The following is an 18,549-nucleotide window of genomic DNA, read 5'->3' as shown; positions in this document are numbered from 1 at the left end:
TTTTCTGAGCAGCATGGGTACCTGAGAATTACTGTACGTTACTGTACATGTGCGAGATATTACTGTACATTCACAGTGATCACTTATTCCATACAGTACTCATGCCTGTCATATCCTTTACAACTTCCTATTTCATCCTTTAGATTCCTTCAAATCAGTGTCATGTGTGATGCGAATGTTTTAGTCTAAGATCGTTCTGCTCCAGAAGGTCTTGTCTGCTGAACTGCTCTTGTAGTGGCTCCACCACTCAACAACCCCATTAACAACCTGACTCCCACTGAACTCCACCGTGCAGGAACCTGAGGAGCAAGGTGACGCCTCTAACTCCAGAACAGTTATGTTGTTTTGGACGGAGGTGCTGAGCAGGTGGGCTGGGACAAAGAGGGTCACCTGTGGCCCACGGGACGGCCAGTAGCGGCCCACGTTAAAGCCATTAATCCACACTTGACCCTGAAATAAAAAGTATGTTATGATCCCTTTATAACTGCTCCAGTGCTAATCTATTGGGGATTCTGATCTTCTTCATGGATTTCTATGAAACCAACAGCAGCAGATAAGACTCATACCTTCCTCCAGTTGGGAAACTGGATGTATGTGTCCTGAGGGAGGTCAGGAATGCCGTTGGGGATGATGAAGCTGCCAGCGTAGAAGGCTGGAGGTGAAAGAGCAGGAGGAGATGAGGTGGAGGTGGAGATGAATCCGCTCGATGCCGACAACAGCCCCTTGTGCACTGCTTCATCTATATTTAGAGAGTACACCGTCCAGTTACCCAGAACATCAGCACCCAGAGTCAGATTAAACACCAGCCCCTGAGGAACAGAGAGAGGAAATGAAAAAAATAAAGAGGGAGAGATGGAAAAGGGAGGCAAAGGGTAACACTTTACAATAAGGTTCATTAGTTTAGTTAACATGAACTAAGCAAGAACAATCCTTCTACAGCATTTATTAATCTTAGTTAATGCTAATTTCAACATTTACTAATGCATTATTAAAAAAAAGTTGTGCTTGTTAACACTGTGAATAGGCATGAACTAACAATGAATAACTGTATTTTCATTAACAAAGATTAATAAATACAGTAATAAATGTATTGTTCTTTGTTTGTTCATGCTAATGAATACATTAACCAACATTAACTAATGGAACCTTATTGTAAAGTGTTACTATATTATATATATATATATATATATAAATATATATATATATATAACTCATTTTAGTTTCCAACGCATTTCTAATTTATCTAATATTTACATATTACTACATATTTTTAAATTATTTTTATTTCAGGTTAAGTGTTAGTTTTATTTTATTTATTTCATTATTAATTTTTAGTGCTTCAGTTTTCAATTTGAACTTATTTCAGTTTCTCATTTTTATTTATTCCAAGTTTTTCTATTTTCTTTTTCTATTTTCTTTTATTTTAGCTTAATTTCAATTAGCAAAAGTGTTTTAGAAGTTTGTAGAAAGTAGTTTGTTTTAGTTAACGATAATAACCCTGTGGACATAGCTTGAAAGCTGTAAAAGGAATTATAGTCTAATTATTTCAGGGGAATTTATGACATTGTAGAATGTTGTTAAAACGGACTGGGAGACTGAGAATTAGAAAAACAGGAAGTGAATAGGAACGTTTTGGTTGCCTTGAAATCATTAATTTCTCTGCCGTAGTTGATTCTGCCCATGTTCTCCACTAGGACGTCCACACGGCTGCCAGCTTTCCCCGTTATATTGATGGTGAGTGCCTTGTTCCTCTCCAAAATACCAGCAGCAATCTGAACAGTAAAAAGATTTATTAAGCACAGGATGAAATTAAACAATTGCACTCCTGTTCAAAATCTGGGGTCAGTAAGATTTTGAAATGTTTTTGAAAGAACTTCTTTCTTTTTAAATGAAATTAAAATGTAATTTATTAACGCAAAGCTGAATTTTCAGCATCATTACTCCAGTCTTTCAGAAATCATTCTAACATGCTGATTTGGTGCTCAAGAAACAGTTCTTCTTTTATTATCAGTGTTGAACACACTTGTGTTGCTTCATCTTACTTCCACAAACTTCTGAACGGTAGTGTATAAGAATGTTGTGTTATGCAAAAGCTTCCAATTAGATATAAATTTGTGCACAAACTTTATCCTATGTTAAAATCTCACAGAGCTGTTTCACCATCGCAGCTATCATGATTGAGTAACTCATAGTTCAATATGACAGTCAACAGAGTAAAACAGTGCTGCTTACACCATCAATGGATATATATGCCCGATCATGGACTCCATTTAGTGGGGACGACAGTGGGGTGGGCTTCAAACAGTTGACAGGTAACACAGTCTGATACAGCATAAAACCAAAGGCCTGACGAGATAATGAGACATCCATATACAGTGCACAAATAAGATAAAGCACAGAGGGACCATGTAAAACACTAACATTACTGAACATAACTTCACTTTTACTGACAAGATGCGGGCATACCTGATTCATTTCAGTAAATGTTGGTGGATAAAGAGTTTTTACGGGGCCAGAGAAAGATAATATATCTAAAGACTCTGACACGGTCTTGAGCTACAAGGACAAAGAGATCATTCACACTTCAGTTAGTAAGAAAAACTGAGGTGTTATACAGGAAACATAGACAGGAATAAATTATAAATCATGTTACAACATTAGACAGGCAAAGATGCAAAAAACCATTTACCTTCTTCATTTTCACTTGCCCATAAGCAAATTTAGGTGTTGATGGAGGCAGCAATCCTTCTGGTACATATTTATACTGTATTTAAAAAAAAAAAAAAAAACCAATCAGATCAATTTGCATCATTAGCAGCGTTGCATTTCTCTATCAAAAATCACAATTCTTTTGAGAAATAGCTAATTTTTACATTAACTTATTTTTACCATTTTGATGACTTCTCTTATGGCGAAATACTTTTCTGTGAAGTCTCCAGCTTCCGTGAGAGGGGCATCATAGTCATAGCTGGTTGGTTGAGGACCATAAGGAGAGTTGGCGCCTATAATGCCATAAAAACATGAATCGAGACACATCGTAACTTATTTTTGGCTTGTTGAGGTACAAATCTCCAAAACCTACCATTCCAATAGCCAAAGTTAGTTCCACCGATGAACATATACTTGAAAACATAAAAAAAAATTACAAAAATCAATTTCAATTTCTTTCAAAAGTCAGTTTTCAGTGTAAAACAGATATCTTAGTTCAGTTGTTATTATAGGCGACCAACTCACAAGTTAACATTGGCTCCCATTTCCAGAATTTCATTAAGGCTCTTGACCACAGCAGCTGTAGGAATGACAGCATGTTTCTCGCCCCAGTGATCCAACCAGCCTGTGTAGAACTCAGAGTTCACCTGCAAAAAAAAAAGCCTTCATTTACATTTTCCAGAGCACATTTCTATCCATTATGCATGAGGGAATTCACATTTTATCGCTTTGGATAAAAGCAGTTGCTTAAATGTAGGACAAAGCAGCCTTGCCCTCCAGTGTCTTTATATTCGACCACTGATAGGAAGGTTTTTGGTTCTTACCAAAGGCCCACGTGGCTCTGCATGTCTCTGTGCTTTAAAAGCAGCAGTCACATTTGAACCTGCGCAAAAATACAACAATCTTTTTTATTATTATTATATTTTTTTTCAGAGTTAAAAAGCTATAATATCAGAAGTTAGGTAATTAGCATTTTTTGAAACACTTTAAGGAACATGAAGTTAATATATAAGTGATATGGGTGAAAAATATGACATGCAGACCTGGGCCGAAGTCAACGGTGGCATAGATGCCCTGGAGGGACCCACACTTGAGATAACCCACACCTGCTCCATCTGTGGTGAACAGGACCACCTCTTCTCCCAGATGAGAGCGGAACAGCTGCCTGAGATGCCGCATGTAATTAAAATCACAGGCAAAGTAACTCCCGTATTCATTCTCTACCTGCGTATGGGCAAAAAAATGTTGTATTTATCCAGAAAAAGGGTGAAAATATATAAATAAATTTGTGTTATTTATTTACACATTGTTTCTTTATATATTTTTACTCTTCTTTAGGATTACATACACACACACACACACACACGTATCACACCCATGGAAATCCTAAGCTGACAATTGAATATTATATAATAAGGTGGAAAAGAAATGGACGGTTGTGAATATACTAGTTCAACAGGAAATATCTCTGTTCAGTACCATGGGTTTAACACTAGACAATGTGTGAAATGATATATATTCAAATGTGTAAATAAATATGTGACACACACACACATAAATAGATGTTACTTTCATCAGTGTGATGTTTTTATAAGTGTCTTACTTGCACCGTAATGATGGGTCCTCCGTTCTGGTACAGGTGACGGCTTATGATGGGCAACAATTGCCCCATCCACTTATCCACTGCTGCAAGGTAATCTAGAACGATATAAAATTAATTACTGTAGTTTATAAGCCATACATTTCACTCATTCAACTGCATATTTTCCAATCTGAGGTTAAGCAATATCTGTGTAACCTGGATCAGATGATCGCAGCACAATATCTTTCTTTTTCAACAGCCAGGAAGGCAAACCCCCCTAAAACAAGAAATATTGAGCCAATTGTTGTTAGTAAAGATTAACAATACATTTTTCATTTCACTGTGCACAACTGCTCATTTGCTGAAATATTGGAATATAGTACACCGTTTAAAATACCATTTCAAACATTACATCAGTTTTCACACAAGACTTCTAATGATTCTAAAAGCATCTATTCAGTTTTTTAAGCATTTCTATGGAATAATACTTTAAATATCACTGTAATGAAATCCGCATTATTGACTTTATATAGGACATGCATGCATGCAAAAAAAAAATGCATGTATCTCTTCCTACAATTTAATAGTCTTTTCTCACCATATCCCACTCTGCACAGATGTAGGGGCCTGGTCTCATGATGACCAGCAGGCCGATATCTCGGCACAGCTGTAGGAAGTGCTCTAGATCCCGATCTCCGCTGAAGTCGTACTGACCAGGCACCGGCTCGTGGAAGTTCCATGGCACATATCTGAGGGTGAATTTGGCCATTTGGAAAATCAAAGTTGGACCGAAATCACAGGTTTATCCATTTGATAAAAAGTTAGAAGAAAAAAAAAAAATATTCAGGGTTCTGGCCAAAGAATATCCATTGATTAATACACATTACAAAATAATTTCATAATTAATTGCACCTGCAGTATGCAATTTAACATTTTATAGCTCAGAAAAAAATATTTATTACTATAAAAATTAGATTTTATTAATATCCATGACTTTTCCAGGCTTGGAAATCACAGATTTTCCATGACTGTGGCGAACCCTAAATATTGCATATGACTGACACTGAATCATAGTCAGTTCCTCTTACGTCTGGATGGCGTTCAACCCAGCCATGTACATCTTGAGGAGCCTGTCCTTCCAGTAGACTCTGGGGATCCTGCTGTAGTGGATGCTGCCGGAGATGTAGCGAAACGGCTCTCCATCTTTAAGGAAGCAGTTTTGATGGTAATCGATGGAGAAACTTGGTGTTTTGGCATACTAAAAAAGGAAGAAGATACAGTGTGCTATAAAAACATGAAAACTCGAGAGCAAAAGGAACAGATCACCAAACTAAAAAATGACCAATCGATATCAAGTACAGGATTCCAGAGAGTGTAATTATGTCATTTACTCATTTTCCAAACTGGTTTTCTTTCTTCAATTGAACACAAACAAAGATATTCTGCATTATATATATATATATATATATATATATATATATATATATATATATATATATATATATATATATATATATATATATATATATAAATAAAGTGAATTTGAGGGGCATTTGAGCTCTAAATTACAAAAACATGATCTCACTGAGTTATGCCAGGTTTGAAGTCTATGGTTCTCATATGTCTTGTGGCTTATCATAATTGACCAAAATATTGCAATGACAATTTTTTTTTTTGCCTTTTTTTTGGAGCACAACAGTCTCAGTCCCCTGAGCATTTAGACATCCTGCTAAATATTTATGTTTATATTGAAAGAAAAACGCAAATGATAAAAATTGTATTTTTTTCAGCGAACTATCCCTTTAAATAACATCGGTGGAGTGTGATTCCTGACACATTTAGGTAAAAATGTCAATAATCTTTCATGCATTGAACGCATTGAGTAAATAATAGCTCTACATAATTGCCATGATCTTGTAAAGCGTTGATGTTTGATGACTGACTTTCCTCACATGACCTGTCACAAGACGCAAGTCATGACAGTCCAGACGCGCTTGTCAGCTTCAAAGATCAGAGTTTTTTTTACAGAACATCACACCTAATGTGTTACCGAATCGTCATCTATAAGCAATTTCTGAATTACAACACTGAAAAGTATAATACTTTTCTCAAACGGTACATGTGAAATCACAATTTCATAATTACAGGTAGCCTAATGGAGAAACCATCTGTACACTAGCCAGTGCATCAATTAGTAACCGGAGCTTTACGTTTGGTTTTAAATGACACTATTTAAACAAACAGACAAAGTTAATACTTGCCGTGACCAGTGGTAGCATCAGGAGGAGAACCGACAACAGTCCGACACCGAGCGCCATGGTGTCTGTCTGGATACTCCAACAGCAGCGCGGAAGTAAAACGCTATTGTTTTGGTTGCTACTAGCGATGTAATACTCGCCAATGAATCGTTTTTGGGAGTCGGATCTTTTTAATGAGCTAGCTGAACCGGTTCATAAAGCCGCTCTGAACGAGTCAACACCTCCTGTCTGTCAAAAACTCAACTCTTGAGCTTATAAAACTTTTTTAATTTAATTAAAAGTACATTAAGCAAATTAAATGTAATGTTAAATCCAAAATGAACTGAACACATATTACATTAAACACCCTTATTAATAGAAAACCGTAATAACTATTTAAAGTGCATGTGCCTACAACTTTACTGGACCACCGTGACCCAAAAGAAATTGCTGATTTGAAATTTATTTGTATCCGATTCGAGAAATAATAATAATAATAATAATAATAATAATAATAATAATAATAATAATAATAAACATAAAAACATAAATAAAAATGTAACTTATGAGAAAATTATTTTTAGTCATTAATTAATTTTAGTATTGCGACAAGCTAAACTCAGATTAAAGCATGTTGTGTGCCACTGACAGCAACTTTACTGGACGCGAAATTATCAATGATCCGGATCTTTGAACCGACTCGCAGAAATGAGTCGGACTTCCCATCACCGCTACGCGTCTCCCAACCACTAGGTGGCGATGTTATCGTTCGGTTTTGGAAGATTTTTCTTCTGCTCTCGGCGAAACACAGGAGGAATACACGTGTGTTTCCGCACATGTAAAGATTTCATTACTGTTTAAATATTATTGTATTGTATTGATCAGCACAACGCTGATAATGTCTGCGTCCATAAGCGAGGAAACAGACGGTGGAGATCGTGTTGCGAAGGCAGAAGCTCTCGATAACGAAGAGGATTCTCCCATTGTGAGTCGCACACGGAGTGGTCGCAGACTGCGGACGCCCGCGGCTAAAACTCCCGTCCGCCGGACTAGAAAGTCTGTTGTCCGAGTAGATCCGACAGAAAGCACCGAGTCTCAGCAGGAATCACCACCTGATGAATGTACAGCAGATACTAAAGGCGATCAGTGCAGCTCGGCGACAGAACCAGTGTGTCCTGATGTGTCTACATCAACACCAGCAGATGTCAGCCAAGATTCAGTACCGGACACTGCAGATTTGATGAGGTCAGATCAGGCCTGTGAGAAGGAAAATGTGGTAAATAACACAGAGACAGAATCCACTGGTCCCAACAAAAGAGCCAAAAAAAGGACTCACTCAGAATCCATTGAGAATAAAAGTAAGATGGTACCTCTTGGGAAGCCTAAATCTGGAAGAGTATGGAAAGACAGAAATAAGCAAAGGTGATTAACACCTATAACATTTCGTATTACTGTCCAGATAACACCTGACCTATTTAAATTTTTGCATCTATGTTTGTTTTCACGTTCTTGCATGTCTGTTAATCCATAATAATGTTTTGGTATGTGAGATTTTTTTGTCATGTGGCTCATTTTTGTAGTACAAACAACTCTATTTGTCTGTTTACTAGAACATTAGTATTTCTTCTGTCTGTTATCTAGCTGAAGTGTTCAGCACTAACTTTGTTTTGTAGGTTCTCCGCTCTGTTGAGAGACAAACCTCTGCGTACTTCATGGGAAAAGAAGATGGAGGCCAAGAGAGAGAAGCAGCTGGTGAAGCAGTACCACCAACAGCTGAAAGATGAGCAGGCCAGAGAGAAAGAGGCGAGTTCATGCCTCAAAACTGCACGTTTTTATCTTTTTATTTTGATTGCATTGTGTCCAACACCCATACAACTTATGGTGTTAAGTTAGAGTATGTCAGTGCAAGTTTCTTACAGTTAAAACAAAACATACATGCATTTTAGTCTGGGACTAGGCTTAAGCCTTGGCTGTGAAACCGGAGAATAGTTTTATAGTTTAGAATATTGTCTTGTTGTGAAAGTTGTTTTGTTGTGGAGAAAAAGTAATAGTAATAAACTACTTGTAGTAACACTACATTTCAAAGGTTTGGAGTTGAGACCAAGTCTCCTGTGCTCACCAACGCTGTCTTTATTTCACTTTTGACCAATTTAATGCTTCCTTGCTGAATAAAAGTTTTAATTTCTGAGAAACTTTGTGACAGTGACATTGTGATTGGCGGAGAATGTCATAAAAACTGAAATTAGAGTGAACATTGTTCATATGTGCTTTTTTCTGCTAATCTATATTTGCAGGAGAAAAAGAGGAGGAGAGCAGAAAACCTGAGAAGACGAGCAGAAAATGAGAGAAAAGCGGAGATTGTGCAAGTGGTAAATGCAGAATGTCATTTTGCACCAAAAATTCAGTTGTTACTAACACTTTTTATCTGCCGAGCTCTTCTTTGTTTGTGTTTTTAAATAACTCGTTACTGCTTTGCCTCTTTCAGATTAAGAATACGGCAAAGATCAAGAGAATGAAGAAGAAACAGCTGAGGAAGATTGAGAAAAGAGACACGCTCTCAGCGGTGCAGAAAACACCACCCAGTGTCAAGAAGGGTTCCGGGAAAACAAACAGCAGCTTGTAGAGAGTTTCAGTGCAGTGTTGTGAAAGAATCTCATCAGACATGATCACACTGTTGTTGATATTCGTGTGTAGTGCCTGTTGAATAAACTCACATGTGAACCTCACAATCACAAATACTAGGGACATGTAATCATTTTGGATCTGTGACTCTTAAGTTGACTGCTTGGGATGTGAATCTGCTTTAAGTCTCTGGATTTGATGTAATATTTGTACAGCAAATTAAAAAGCAAATATGTTTTGAATTCATGGAAAAAAACTGTCACCTGTTACATTTTTTTTTATGTGATTGCCACATTAAAAAACTATATAAATAAATATCCTTATATATAAATCAGTCAGTTTCTTCCTGGTTCATGCATGTGAAATTGTTTTATTTTTGTTATTGTTTTATCGTATGATATAAAGAGGTTTCAGTTTGAGTATTACCTTGGGACTTTCCACTCTTTTCTTCATGGTTGGATGTGGTTTGATTTTGTTCATCTAGCTGAGATGCTTGCACTTTCAGTATCTTGTGTACTTTTCACATGATGAGGTGGAGCGATTGGTACTTTTCAGTCCCAAACAATACTATATATACTATAACTACAGTCATGGAAGGCAAAAATATAATGTTCACAAGTGGTGATTTTAAAGTTGTGCTCTTGAAATAAAAAAAAAAGAAAGAAAGTAACAAACAAGAGGGAAATAAACCATTATAACATGTCAGGTTTTTTAATTTTATTTTTAACCACTTCCGTCAGATGTCCCTCCATTGAAAGTTTTTTATAGTTTGTAATTTTTATCTCCGGTGACCTGAGGTGAACTAGACAAAAGGAATCAACCTAGTTGTATGAGGTGATTGTAGGGGTGGAGTCTGTCGCTAAGAGGGTACTTTCCAAATGTATTCTTTTGCCTATAAAAGCAAAGAGCACAAGAAACACAGAAGACCAAAAATATATCCTGTGTTGGACAGCATGGCTACAATTCTTCATGCAGCATTGGTAAGATTATTTTAAATCCAGTTTAAAGGAGACAATCGTTTCATATAATAAGCATTTAACAAAATATTTTACATAAGACTTTTAACATGAAAGTGTTGTAATTGTCACTCGTGTCCAGCCTAGTATGTTTGTTTTATTGTGATAAAGTGCTCCGTTCACAAATGTCTTGCTTCTCTTTCAGGCTCGATACCTTCAGTATGAAGCTGAACCCAGGCAATGCGTCAAAAGAGACCCCAAAGACACTGTGCCTGTCCACTTCCAGCCGCTGGAAAACTCCACCCACGCCAGTCTCCAGGTTCAAGAGCCAGTTTCACCAGGTCCTAAAAGCTTTAATGTGTTTTACTTTAATGGCTCTAATGGCATGAAGATTCCTGTGGCTGTGAGGAGCACCGATACCATCGGGAAAATGCAGCAGAAGGTCTTGAAGCTCAGACCAGAGCTTGGAGCAAGCCTGAATCTAGTCTACAATGGCAAACCGGTTCAGCTGTGGCAGACACTGTCCGAGCTTCAGGTGAAGCCAGGAGCCACGTTCATCACCTACCAGAAATGCCAAGGAGGTTAACAAGGACGTAGATCTATGTATATCTACATCTATGTGTTTTGTTATACTGTATCATAATGTGCCATAAATACAATTTTTCTTTCTTGTTACATCATCTATTACCATTAGCTAGTTTGATGATTCATGTATCAGGATACACATAACTCTGTTTAATCAATAGTAATGCAACAAGTGGTGAAGGGGTGACGAAAGGGTATTTTCAGGGATTAATCACAACAAAACTATTTCACTTTCAGTTTAATCGGAACACTTTAAGACATAATCTTTAATGTCTGCAAACAACATAAAACGGAAGTAGCAGAAATAACAAAACCTCACCTAGAAGAGGAAACTGTCTAGCATATCTTATTTTGTAAAACAGGCTACATTTTGTCATATGCAACCTCATAACAGGTATGAACAAATGTTTTAAAAGAAATTTCCTAAATGAATATGTTAATGGGAGCAATAAACGTTCAGATTGTAATGTCATTTTTTTTTAATGTTTTTAAAAAGACTGTAATTGTGATTTGCACATGTAAATTTTACTCCAGTTTCAATGAAAATAAATACAATAATCTGAGACCTCTAGTAATAAATGCTAGTTTGCATTCTTTTCTAATTCAATAAGATTTAAATGTTATTTAAATTGATAGTTATTATATCCAACACTTGAAAATCTGCATTGAAACATACAAATGAACATCAGAATTTCTTCATTGAATTTGTCTGCTGTAATGGCAGCAGCACTGAAGCTACATGAAGAAAACCTGATAATGATGTTCTCCAGCATGATCTGGGATATGAGGATCATCTGACCGTCTGTACAAAGAGTCACACGATCAATGTCACAAAGAAATAGAGCAGAATCTTAAAAATTTCTTAATTTTACACAGTTTCTTTGTTTACATTTAAATAGCCAATATTGGGGTTGTTTTAACACCCAATTACAGTTTTAAAAAATTGCTTATAGACACTTAAAGTTGTACTTGAGGCCCACTCAGTGAAACCATTCACTCATATATCTAAACTTTAGACCAAGTCTGCAAAACTATAAGCACATAACGTGCTTTAAACTGAGTTTGCTATTATAAAACACTTTAAAACATAGTACACTACATTACACACATCATTCAAAACTAACAGCTCTTTTTTTTCATTTGTGAAACTGCCATTTAAATGCCACTCATTTACTGATGACCTACACCCAGTGACCATGTGTGAAAACACTTACACATCAGTTGTTCCCTTAGAAATCAAAACTCAGGTGTTTTGAGAAAGACATTACGTTTACCCCCTTGCATTTCTGTTTACATTGTATATGTACAGTCATGGCCAAAAATATTGGCCCCCTTGGTAAATATGAGCGATAAAGGCTGTGAAAATTCATCTGCATTGTTAATCCTTTTGGTCTTTTAGTTAAAAAAATCACAAAAATGTATCCTTTCATTGGATAATAAGAATTTAAAACAGAGGGGAAATATCATTATGAAATGAATGTTTTTCTCAAATACTCGTTGGTCACAATTATTGGCACCCCTACAAATGCTTATGAGTAAAATATCTCTGAAGTATATTCCCATTCATATTCACAATTTTGAGCACTCCAGCATGATTATAAACATGAAATCATCTAGCTCTGGCTTCCTGTTTCACAGAAATATAAAGAGGAGGGAAAACAAAGCCCAGATTCCCTTAATCATCCATCACAATGAGAAAAACCAAATAATTTATTTCTGATGTGCAGCAAAAGATTATTGAGCTTCACAAATTGGTGAAGTGGCTTGTAAGAAAAGAGCTAGAGCAGTGAAAATTCCCATTTCCACCATCAGGGCAATAATTAAGAATTTCCAACCAACAGAAAATGTTACGAGACTGCCTGGAAGAGGACGTGTGTCTATAACATCCTAATGTGCGGTGAGAAGGAGAGTTTGAGTGGCTAAAGACTCTCCAAGGGTCACATCTGGAGAATTGCAGAAAATAGTTGAGTCTCTGGTTCAGAAAACCTTTAAAAAAAGAACCTACATCAACACATGTTGTTTGGGAGGGTTACAAGAAAAATTCTCCTAACTCATTCAAAAACAAACTCCAGCATATTCAGTTATCAGCCATGACTGGAACTTTAAATGGGAATGGCTTCTATGATCAGATGAAACTAAAAAATTAGCTTTTTAGCAGCAAACACTCAAGATGGGTTTGGTGAAAACAGAGATAAAAAGTACCCCATGTGTACAATGAAATATACTGCTGTATTTTTGATGTTGTGGGCCTATATTTCTGCTGGAGGTCCTGGACATCTTGTTTAGACACATGGCATCATGGATTCTATCAAATACCAACAGATAAAAAATCTAGAGCTTGGTTTTGTTCTCAGTGACCCATTTCTGTGTTGTTTTTGAGGTTTGTGTTTGGATTATTGTCCGGTTGGAAGATCCAAACGTGGCCCATTATAAGATTTCTAACAGAGTCAGTGACTTATTGATTTTTTTATCTGTTGGTATTTGATAGAGTCCATGATGCCATGTATCTAAACAAGATGTCCAGGACCTCCAGCAGAAATATAGGCCTACAACATAAAAAATACAGCAGTATATTTCATTGTACACATTGTTCACCAATAACCACCTTGATCACCAAACCCAAAATTATTTTTAGCTTAAAAAAACCACATAATCCAGTACAATCTGAATATACAAGCCAGTCACATCTGAAAACCCGGTCGTGTCTGATAAATTAATATGCTGGAGTTTGTTTTTGGATGAGCTAGGAGATTTTTTCTTGAAACCCTCCCCAAACAACATGAAGTGATGTAGGTGCTGTTTGACATTTTTTTTTTTTTTGTTAGGTTTTCTGACCCTGTGATGATTTTACAATTGCCCGTTCTCTTCCCTGATGATAGTTAGCAGGGCCATGGACTGTCTGCACAAAGGTAAATTATTAATCTCAAGAAAACTAAATTCTTCTATCATTAATAGGTTTGATTTTTTGACTTTAAACTTGATGTAGATCCTTAAGCATGTTTCCCTCACCATATAAAGCACATTAATCAACTACAACTGCTTAAAATGAAAGTGAAATAAAATAATAGTTGTTTTGGACTGCAGATAAAGTACGGTGATTCCCATTTCTGAATGCTCTCACAATGTAGTGGTAGTTTGGTATTCATGTGCAGTTCTTGTAAATCTCGTGTTTGATGAAAATCAGCCTGGCAGGGTTGGGCATGTTTACAAGTGCCACAACACACAGAAAGTCAGGTACATTCCCAAAATGTCTCTGAGTATATAAACAAGGATCTTTGTACAGTAACAGAACTTAAGCTTGGATTGTGGATGCTTGGCAGCTCAAGACAGCATGGCTACAGAAGTTTATACAGCAGTGGTAAGATGATTTAAAATACATTTTAATGAGAATAGTACAGTGCAGGGGTCTGCAAAGTTTTTCAGGACAAAGACCCAGATACAAAACCTGTCAAACAGAGATACATATTAAGCCTACAGCCTTCAATATTAATAGAAACTAAAAAAATAAATATTAAGAATAAATAATATTTTAAGACTATGCACATAACTTAATACAGCAGATCAGAACTATGCAAATTATTGTTCTTGCACATGCATCACTGCCTGTATATTACATGTTCAAATGCATCATAACAAACAACATGACAACAATGAGTTTCAGTTGTTGTAAAGAATTTTTGCAGAGCCATACATTTTATTTTTTTTTTTCTAGTCAAATGGACATTTACAGTTACCAGAACTGTTTATTAAAAATTCACATTTTAATTGGACTGTCAGATGGACAAATAAACATTTTGTTAAATTTTAGCTTCAAGTTTACTCATTCATTCATTTAACTTACAAGGCGTTATACTTTTATAAAAAATTGGAGTGAAATTTAAAAATATACTGATACGAATATTTTTCTAGTAATCTATTATCTGTAGTTGTCTACACTGCATAATGAATCTCTTACTTACATTGTGTCGTTGTTTGTTAATGAGAGAGGATTCGCGAGGGTGAGCATAATTCAACAATAAAAACCCAATATTTTTTTGAGTGGTGAGCGAGCGGATTCTACCTTAAACACCTCTGATTGGCCATTGCGTTCAAGAGATCAACATACAAGTCTGTGATTGGCTACATATTGCTCACCGCTGCAAAACCACGCTGTAAACAGGAAGATTTCACCTTCTCCAGAGCATAAACTCAAAACGCGTTTGTTAAATCTGTTTCGCCTACAATATTATTGCAGTATCAACTGAGGATGCTCTTGCTTTTGTCTCGGGGTGCTTATATCTAAAACTGACTGTGTGATTTTTTTTTTAAATTAAAAAAAAAAGTTTTAATTATTTAACGAAAAATTACTCATGAACAAACATTAATTTGGTGGACCCCTGGTTGAAGACCCTTGGAATAGTGTGTGGTCTTATGAAAATGCTGTGGTCACTTGTGCTGGTTTTATTGTCATAATGTGACATTTTCAGAATATCCCGAATCACTTTCAGGCTCCAGTCCTTCTTCAGCCTGAAGCATGTGGACCCAAGCAGTGTGTCACAGGAGATCCCAAACATCCCAAAGGCGACCCTGTTCCCTTTCCGGAACCGTTGGGAAACAACACCCATGCCGTTCTCCAGGTCCAAGAGCCAGTCTCACCAGGTCTTAAAAGCTTTCCAGTGAATGTCTTCAATGGCTCTAACGGCATGAAGATTTCTGTGACTGTGAGGAGCATCGATACCATCGCAAAACTGCAGAAAAAGGTGCAGAAGCTCAAACCAGAACTTATAGGATGTGGAAATCTGGTCTACAATGGTAAACCAGTTCAGCTGCAAAAGAAGCTCTCTGAGCTCCAGGTGAAGCCAGAAGCCACATTCATCATCTACCAGAAGTGCTATGGAGGTTAAAAAAGTCTTTTCTTGTTGTCTTTTTATCTATGTTTACATTTGATGTACCCTCTTACATTACCGTTAGCTCATATGATGTATCACATCATCAAAGTTTTGGAAACATTTTAACAAATTTTGATCTAATGCCTAAAATTATTAGATTTTTTTTTTTTTTTTTGTATGTAATTTATACATTTCTATACAAAAAGAAACATTTTTAACATAAAAAAATCAGCTGAAAGGCTATAAAAGACATAAAATAAACAAGTTAATAATTTATTGTTTTAATAAGGTTACCATACAAATGGGAAAAATAGCAAAAAATAAATGAGAAATGTAATATTTACACTATGCATTCCATAACAAGGCTGTGTAAAATGGTTTTTTTTTTTTTTTTTTTTGGTATTGTTTCTAAATCATCAATAAAAACCAACAACAATACAAGCCCAGCTCATGTTAGTGAAAATAAAAGCAAATAAAACTGAAAGCAATCGTGTGTTTTGTGTTGTGTTCATGTATGAGCAGACATTGAACTTGACTGCAATAAATAAATAAATAAAACACATAATAAAATAAATTAAAAAGTTTAACTTTTTTTTCTTGTGATCTGTAACTGAACTGGAAGGGTTTGTGAAGATAGAATACATGGAGGTTGTAGCCTATATTGAAAACAAAACACTTTCGCTTTCAGTCTGTATAAATGTATCATCCACAGTTTCTGGAAAAAATTGATAAAATGATCTCCAGTCAAATACAAATAATCACGAGTGGCACAACAAGATGGCTAAGCTAATAATTATTGTCAGCTTTGATAGCAGTCTACAGTAGCACCTGTTTAAGTTTGATCCTTTGACTTGTGACCAGTGTAGATCCTTAGTCACTGTGCACCAAATATCAGTATCTGTGCACCTGTATCTCATAACATTTAGGTCATGAGAATATATGGTTATTGGTGGCAGGCAGTGCTGAGCGCTCGTTTCTAGTAAATCATGTGTTTGGTGAGAATCTGGATGACTGGGTGTGTTTATTAGTGCCATAATAGAAGAAGGGTAGATATTGTGAATTCCTAAACAAAGTTTCACTTTCACTTGATCATTTTCAGGTACAGTTTTTAGGTAGCGGTATCGGAGTATTTCTTGGTTGTAGATAGCAGGAAGCATATGGCAACTCCAGTGGTATGAATGTTTATGTGCCAGATATTTCATTATCTGACATCTCAGATAATTTTAAAAGAACAAAAAGATAGTGTTGAGAAAAGTCCAACTGGAAGTCTGAAAACCACTGCGTGGCTTCAAATACCTAAAAGAATAATTATAGAAAAATATTTCTTTATTTATTTTGGTGAAGTACAGTCGTTAATTAAGTCATTAATCTTTGTTAATGAATATTAACAGATTATTGTTTATTGTTATTTCAGGGTAGATAATACATTAATAGCGTATACAAACATATTTTCAAGTGGTTTTGAATATAAATGAAAAGGTGCAGATGAAGGTCTGATAAGTCTCAGTATTATAACAAAGCTCTCTTCTCCTTTTCCTGCGAATGAAGCTAAATATGCTGTTAGGGCGACCTCTACAGTTAATGTTTAAAATTGCTCTTTGGATAAAAATGAACGATGTGTTAATTATGAGCCCTTAAAAAGACCTTAAGAAGAAAACCCTCGATTATCATTCAGTAATTCCAAGAATAAAGTATAAATAAATAATAAAAACTTTTATTATTCACTATGTTATTGTTGCTATTGTCACAGCCCTCACTTTTCAATGTAATTCAAGACAAAAATTTAGACCAGATGTATCTTTTTGTAATTTGATTGCTCTATAATTGATTGTAGTTTCTTCAGTTTGATTAAACTAAATTGTTAAGATGGCAATCATTCTATAAATGTTAAATATTTTAGCTTATTGATTAAAATATACACCCATAAATGCCTCCCACAGTTATGAACTACAAATTTATCAATTTGATTCCCCTAATCCGCTGGTGGTGGCTTTGATCCACTGTCCTCCTAAACCTGCCAACGATTTCATTGAAGGATTCCCAGCCCTTCTAAGTGTACGTTTTATAAAATAAGATCGCCTGATGATCCTTGGGGACTTAAATATCCATATCTGTTGTAGATCTGACTCTTTGTCTAAGGATTTTTTAAACCTGGTCGATTCATTTGATCTTATAAAATGGGTGAAAGGCTCTACTCACATTTAGGGTCATATGCTAGACCCGGTTTTGTCATATAATCTGTCTGTTTCTGATAGGACTATTTCTGACCTCAAATTTTCTGATCATAAGCTTCTTCTTTTTATTGTCCCTATCCATGCTTGGTTTGATAAACCTCATGGTGCTTTCAGATCATTTTGTACGTTTAATGCTATTACTATCAATAACTTTACATAATTATACAGAGAAAGTTACTCTTTTGATCTGTTAGAGAACCCAATGACTAACTTAGACATGGATGATCACCTTTCTCTTTTTAATTCCACTTGTCTTAGTATTTTAGACTCTGTTGCCCCTTTAAAAACCCAAACAAATTAAAGTCAAAACCTATGCCCTGGTTAAATGACCACACACTTTCTCTCCGCCGGAGTTATAGAAAAGCTGAACGAAAATGGAAGAAATCCAAGCTTCAAGTAGATTATGAAGTATTACAGGCTGCATTGGCTAATGCTAAAGCAGCTAAAACAAAATATTTCTCTGACATTATAAATCAAAATTGTCATAAGCCTAATGCTCTCTTTTCTATTATTAACTCGGTTCTCAATCCTCATGCTAACTGTCACACAGTTCCTTAACATCGGACAATTTTCTTAGTTTTTTTCTTAAAAAGATTGCCGATCAGAGACCACAGTCTGTTATAACATACTGTGACATTATCGAACCTCCTTTGCGTGCTCTCACTTGGAGTGCTTTTGAACCTGTAGTATATGTGGCTGCATATAGGTAATTAAAAGAACTCAAGTCTGTGAGTATTGATGCTAGTTAAATTAAGG

The 18,549-nt window shown here is 35.8% G+C and overlaps 3 protein-coding genes across 3 annotated transcripts in view; 1 reads left to right on the top strand and 2 right to left on the bottom strand.

Annotated features, from left to right (window-relative positions):
* LOC109093063 (type II inositol 3,4-bisphosphate 4-phosphatase) overlaps window positions 1–18,549 on the bottom strand; it is a 577,378-nt gene that overhangs the window by 348,282 nt on the left and 210,547 nt on the right. The window lies entirely within an intron of this gene.
* glb1 (galactosidase, beta 1) lies at window positions 181–6,929 on the bottom strand. Its single transcript, XM_042763789.1, has 16 exons — window positions 6,553–6,929; window positions 5,380–5,549; window positions 4,890–5,040; window positions 4,508–4,568; window positions 4,313–4,407; window positions 3,753–3,933; window positions 3,534–3,592; window positions 3,233–3,356; window positions 3,083–3,121; window positions 2,890–3,002; window positions 2,690–2,764; window positions 2,467–2,556; window positions 2,233–2,346; window positions 1,641–1,772; window positions 567–809; window positions 181–450 (listed from the first exon to the last, which is right to left on the bottom strand). The coding sequence occupies exons 1-16, from the start codon at window positions 6,607–6,609 to the stop codon at window positions 181–183; spliced, it is 1,974 nt and encodes a 657-aa protein (XP_042619723.1). The 5' UTR covers window positions 6,610–6,929.
* On the top strand, window positions 7,300–9,398 carry LOC109065582 (coiled-coil domain-containing protein 86-like). Its single transcript, XM_019082547.2, has 4 exons — window positions 7,300–7,950; window positions 8,202–8,331; window positions 8,823–8,897; window positions 9,014–9,398. The coding sequence occupies exons 1-4, from the start codon at window positions 7,427–7,429 to the stop codon at window positions 9,149–9,151; spliced, it is 867 nt and encodes a 288-aa protein (XP_018938092.1). The 5' UTR covers window positions 7,300–7,426; the 3' UTR covers window positions 9,152–9,398.

This window comes from Cyprinus carpio, chromosome A1 (assembly GCF_018340385.1).
Source record: "Cyprinus carpio isolate SPL01 chromosome A1, ASM1834038v1, whole genome shotgun sequence".
Taxonomy (NCBI): domain Eukaryota; kingdom Metazoa; phylum Chordata; class Actinopteri; order Cypriniformes; family Cyprinidae; genus Cyprinus; species Cyprinus carpio.
Note: the sequence above shows the minus strand (reverse complement) of the source record. Positions and strands in the feature narration are given on the sequence as shown.

Bases quoted from the DNA above. Each gene is read 5' to 3' on its own strand.
- glb1 (XM_042763789.1), bottom strand. From the start codon at position 6,609: ATGGCGCTCGGTGTCGGACTGTTGTCGGTTCTCCTCCTGATGCTACCA. The intron at 4,569-4,889 runs GTGAGAAAAGAC...TTCTTGTTTTAG, and splicing joins TCTGTGCAGAGTGGGATATG to GGGGGTTTGCCTTCCTGGCT. The intron at 3,593-3,752 runs GTCTGCATGTCA...ATTTTTGCGCAG, and splicing joins CACCGTTGACTTCGGCCCAG to GTTCAAATGTGACTGCTGCT.
- LOC109065582 (XM_019082547.2), top strand. From the start codon at position 7,427: ATGTCTGCGTCCATAAGCGAGGAAACAGACGGTGGAGATCGTGTTGCG. The intron at 7,951-8,201 runs GTGATTAACACC...TTTGTTTTGTAG, and splicing joins AAAGACAGAAATAAGCAAAG to GTTCTCCGCTCTGTTGAGAG. The intron at 8,898-9,013 runs GTAAATGCAGAA...TGCCTCTTTCAG, and splicing joins AAGCGGAGATTGTGCAAGTG to ATTAAGAATACGGCAAAGAT.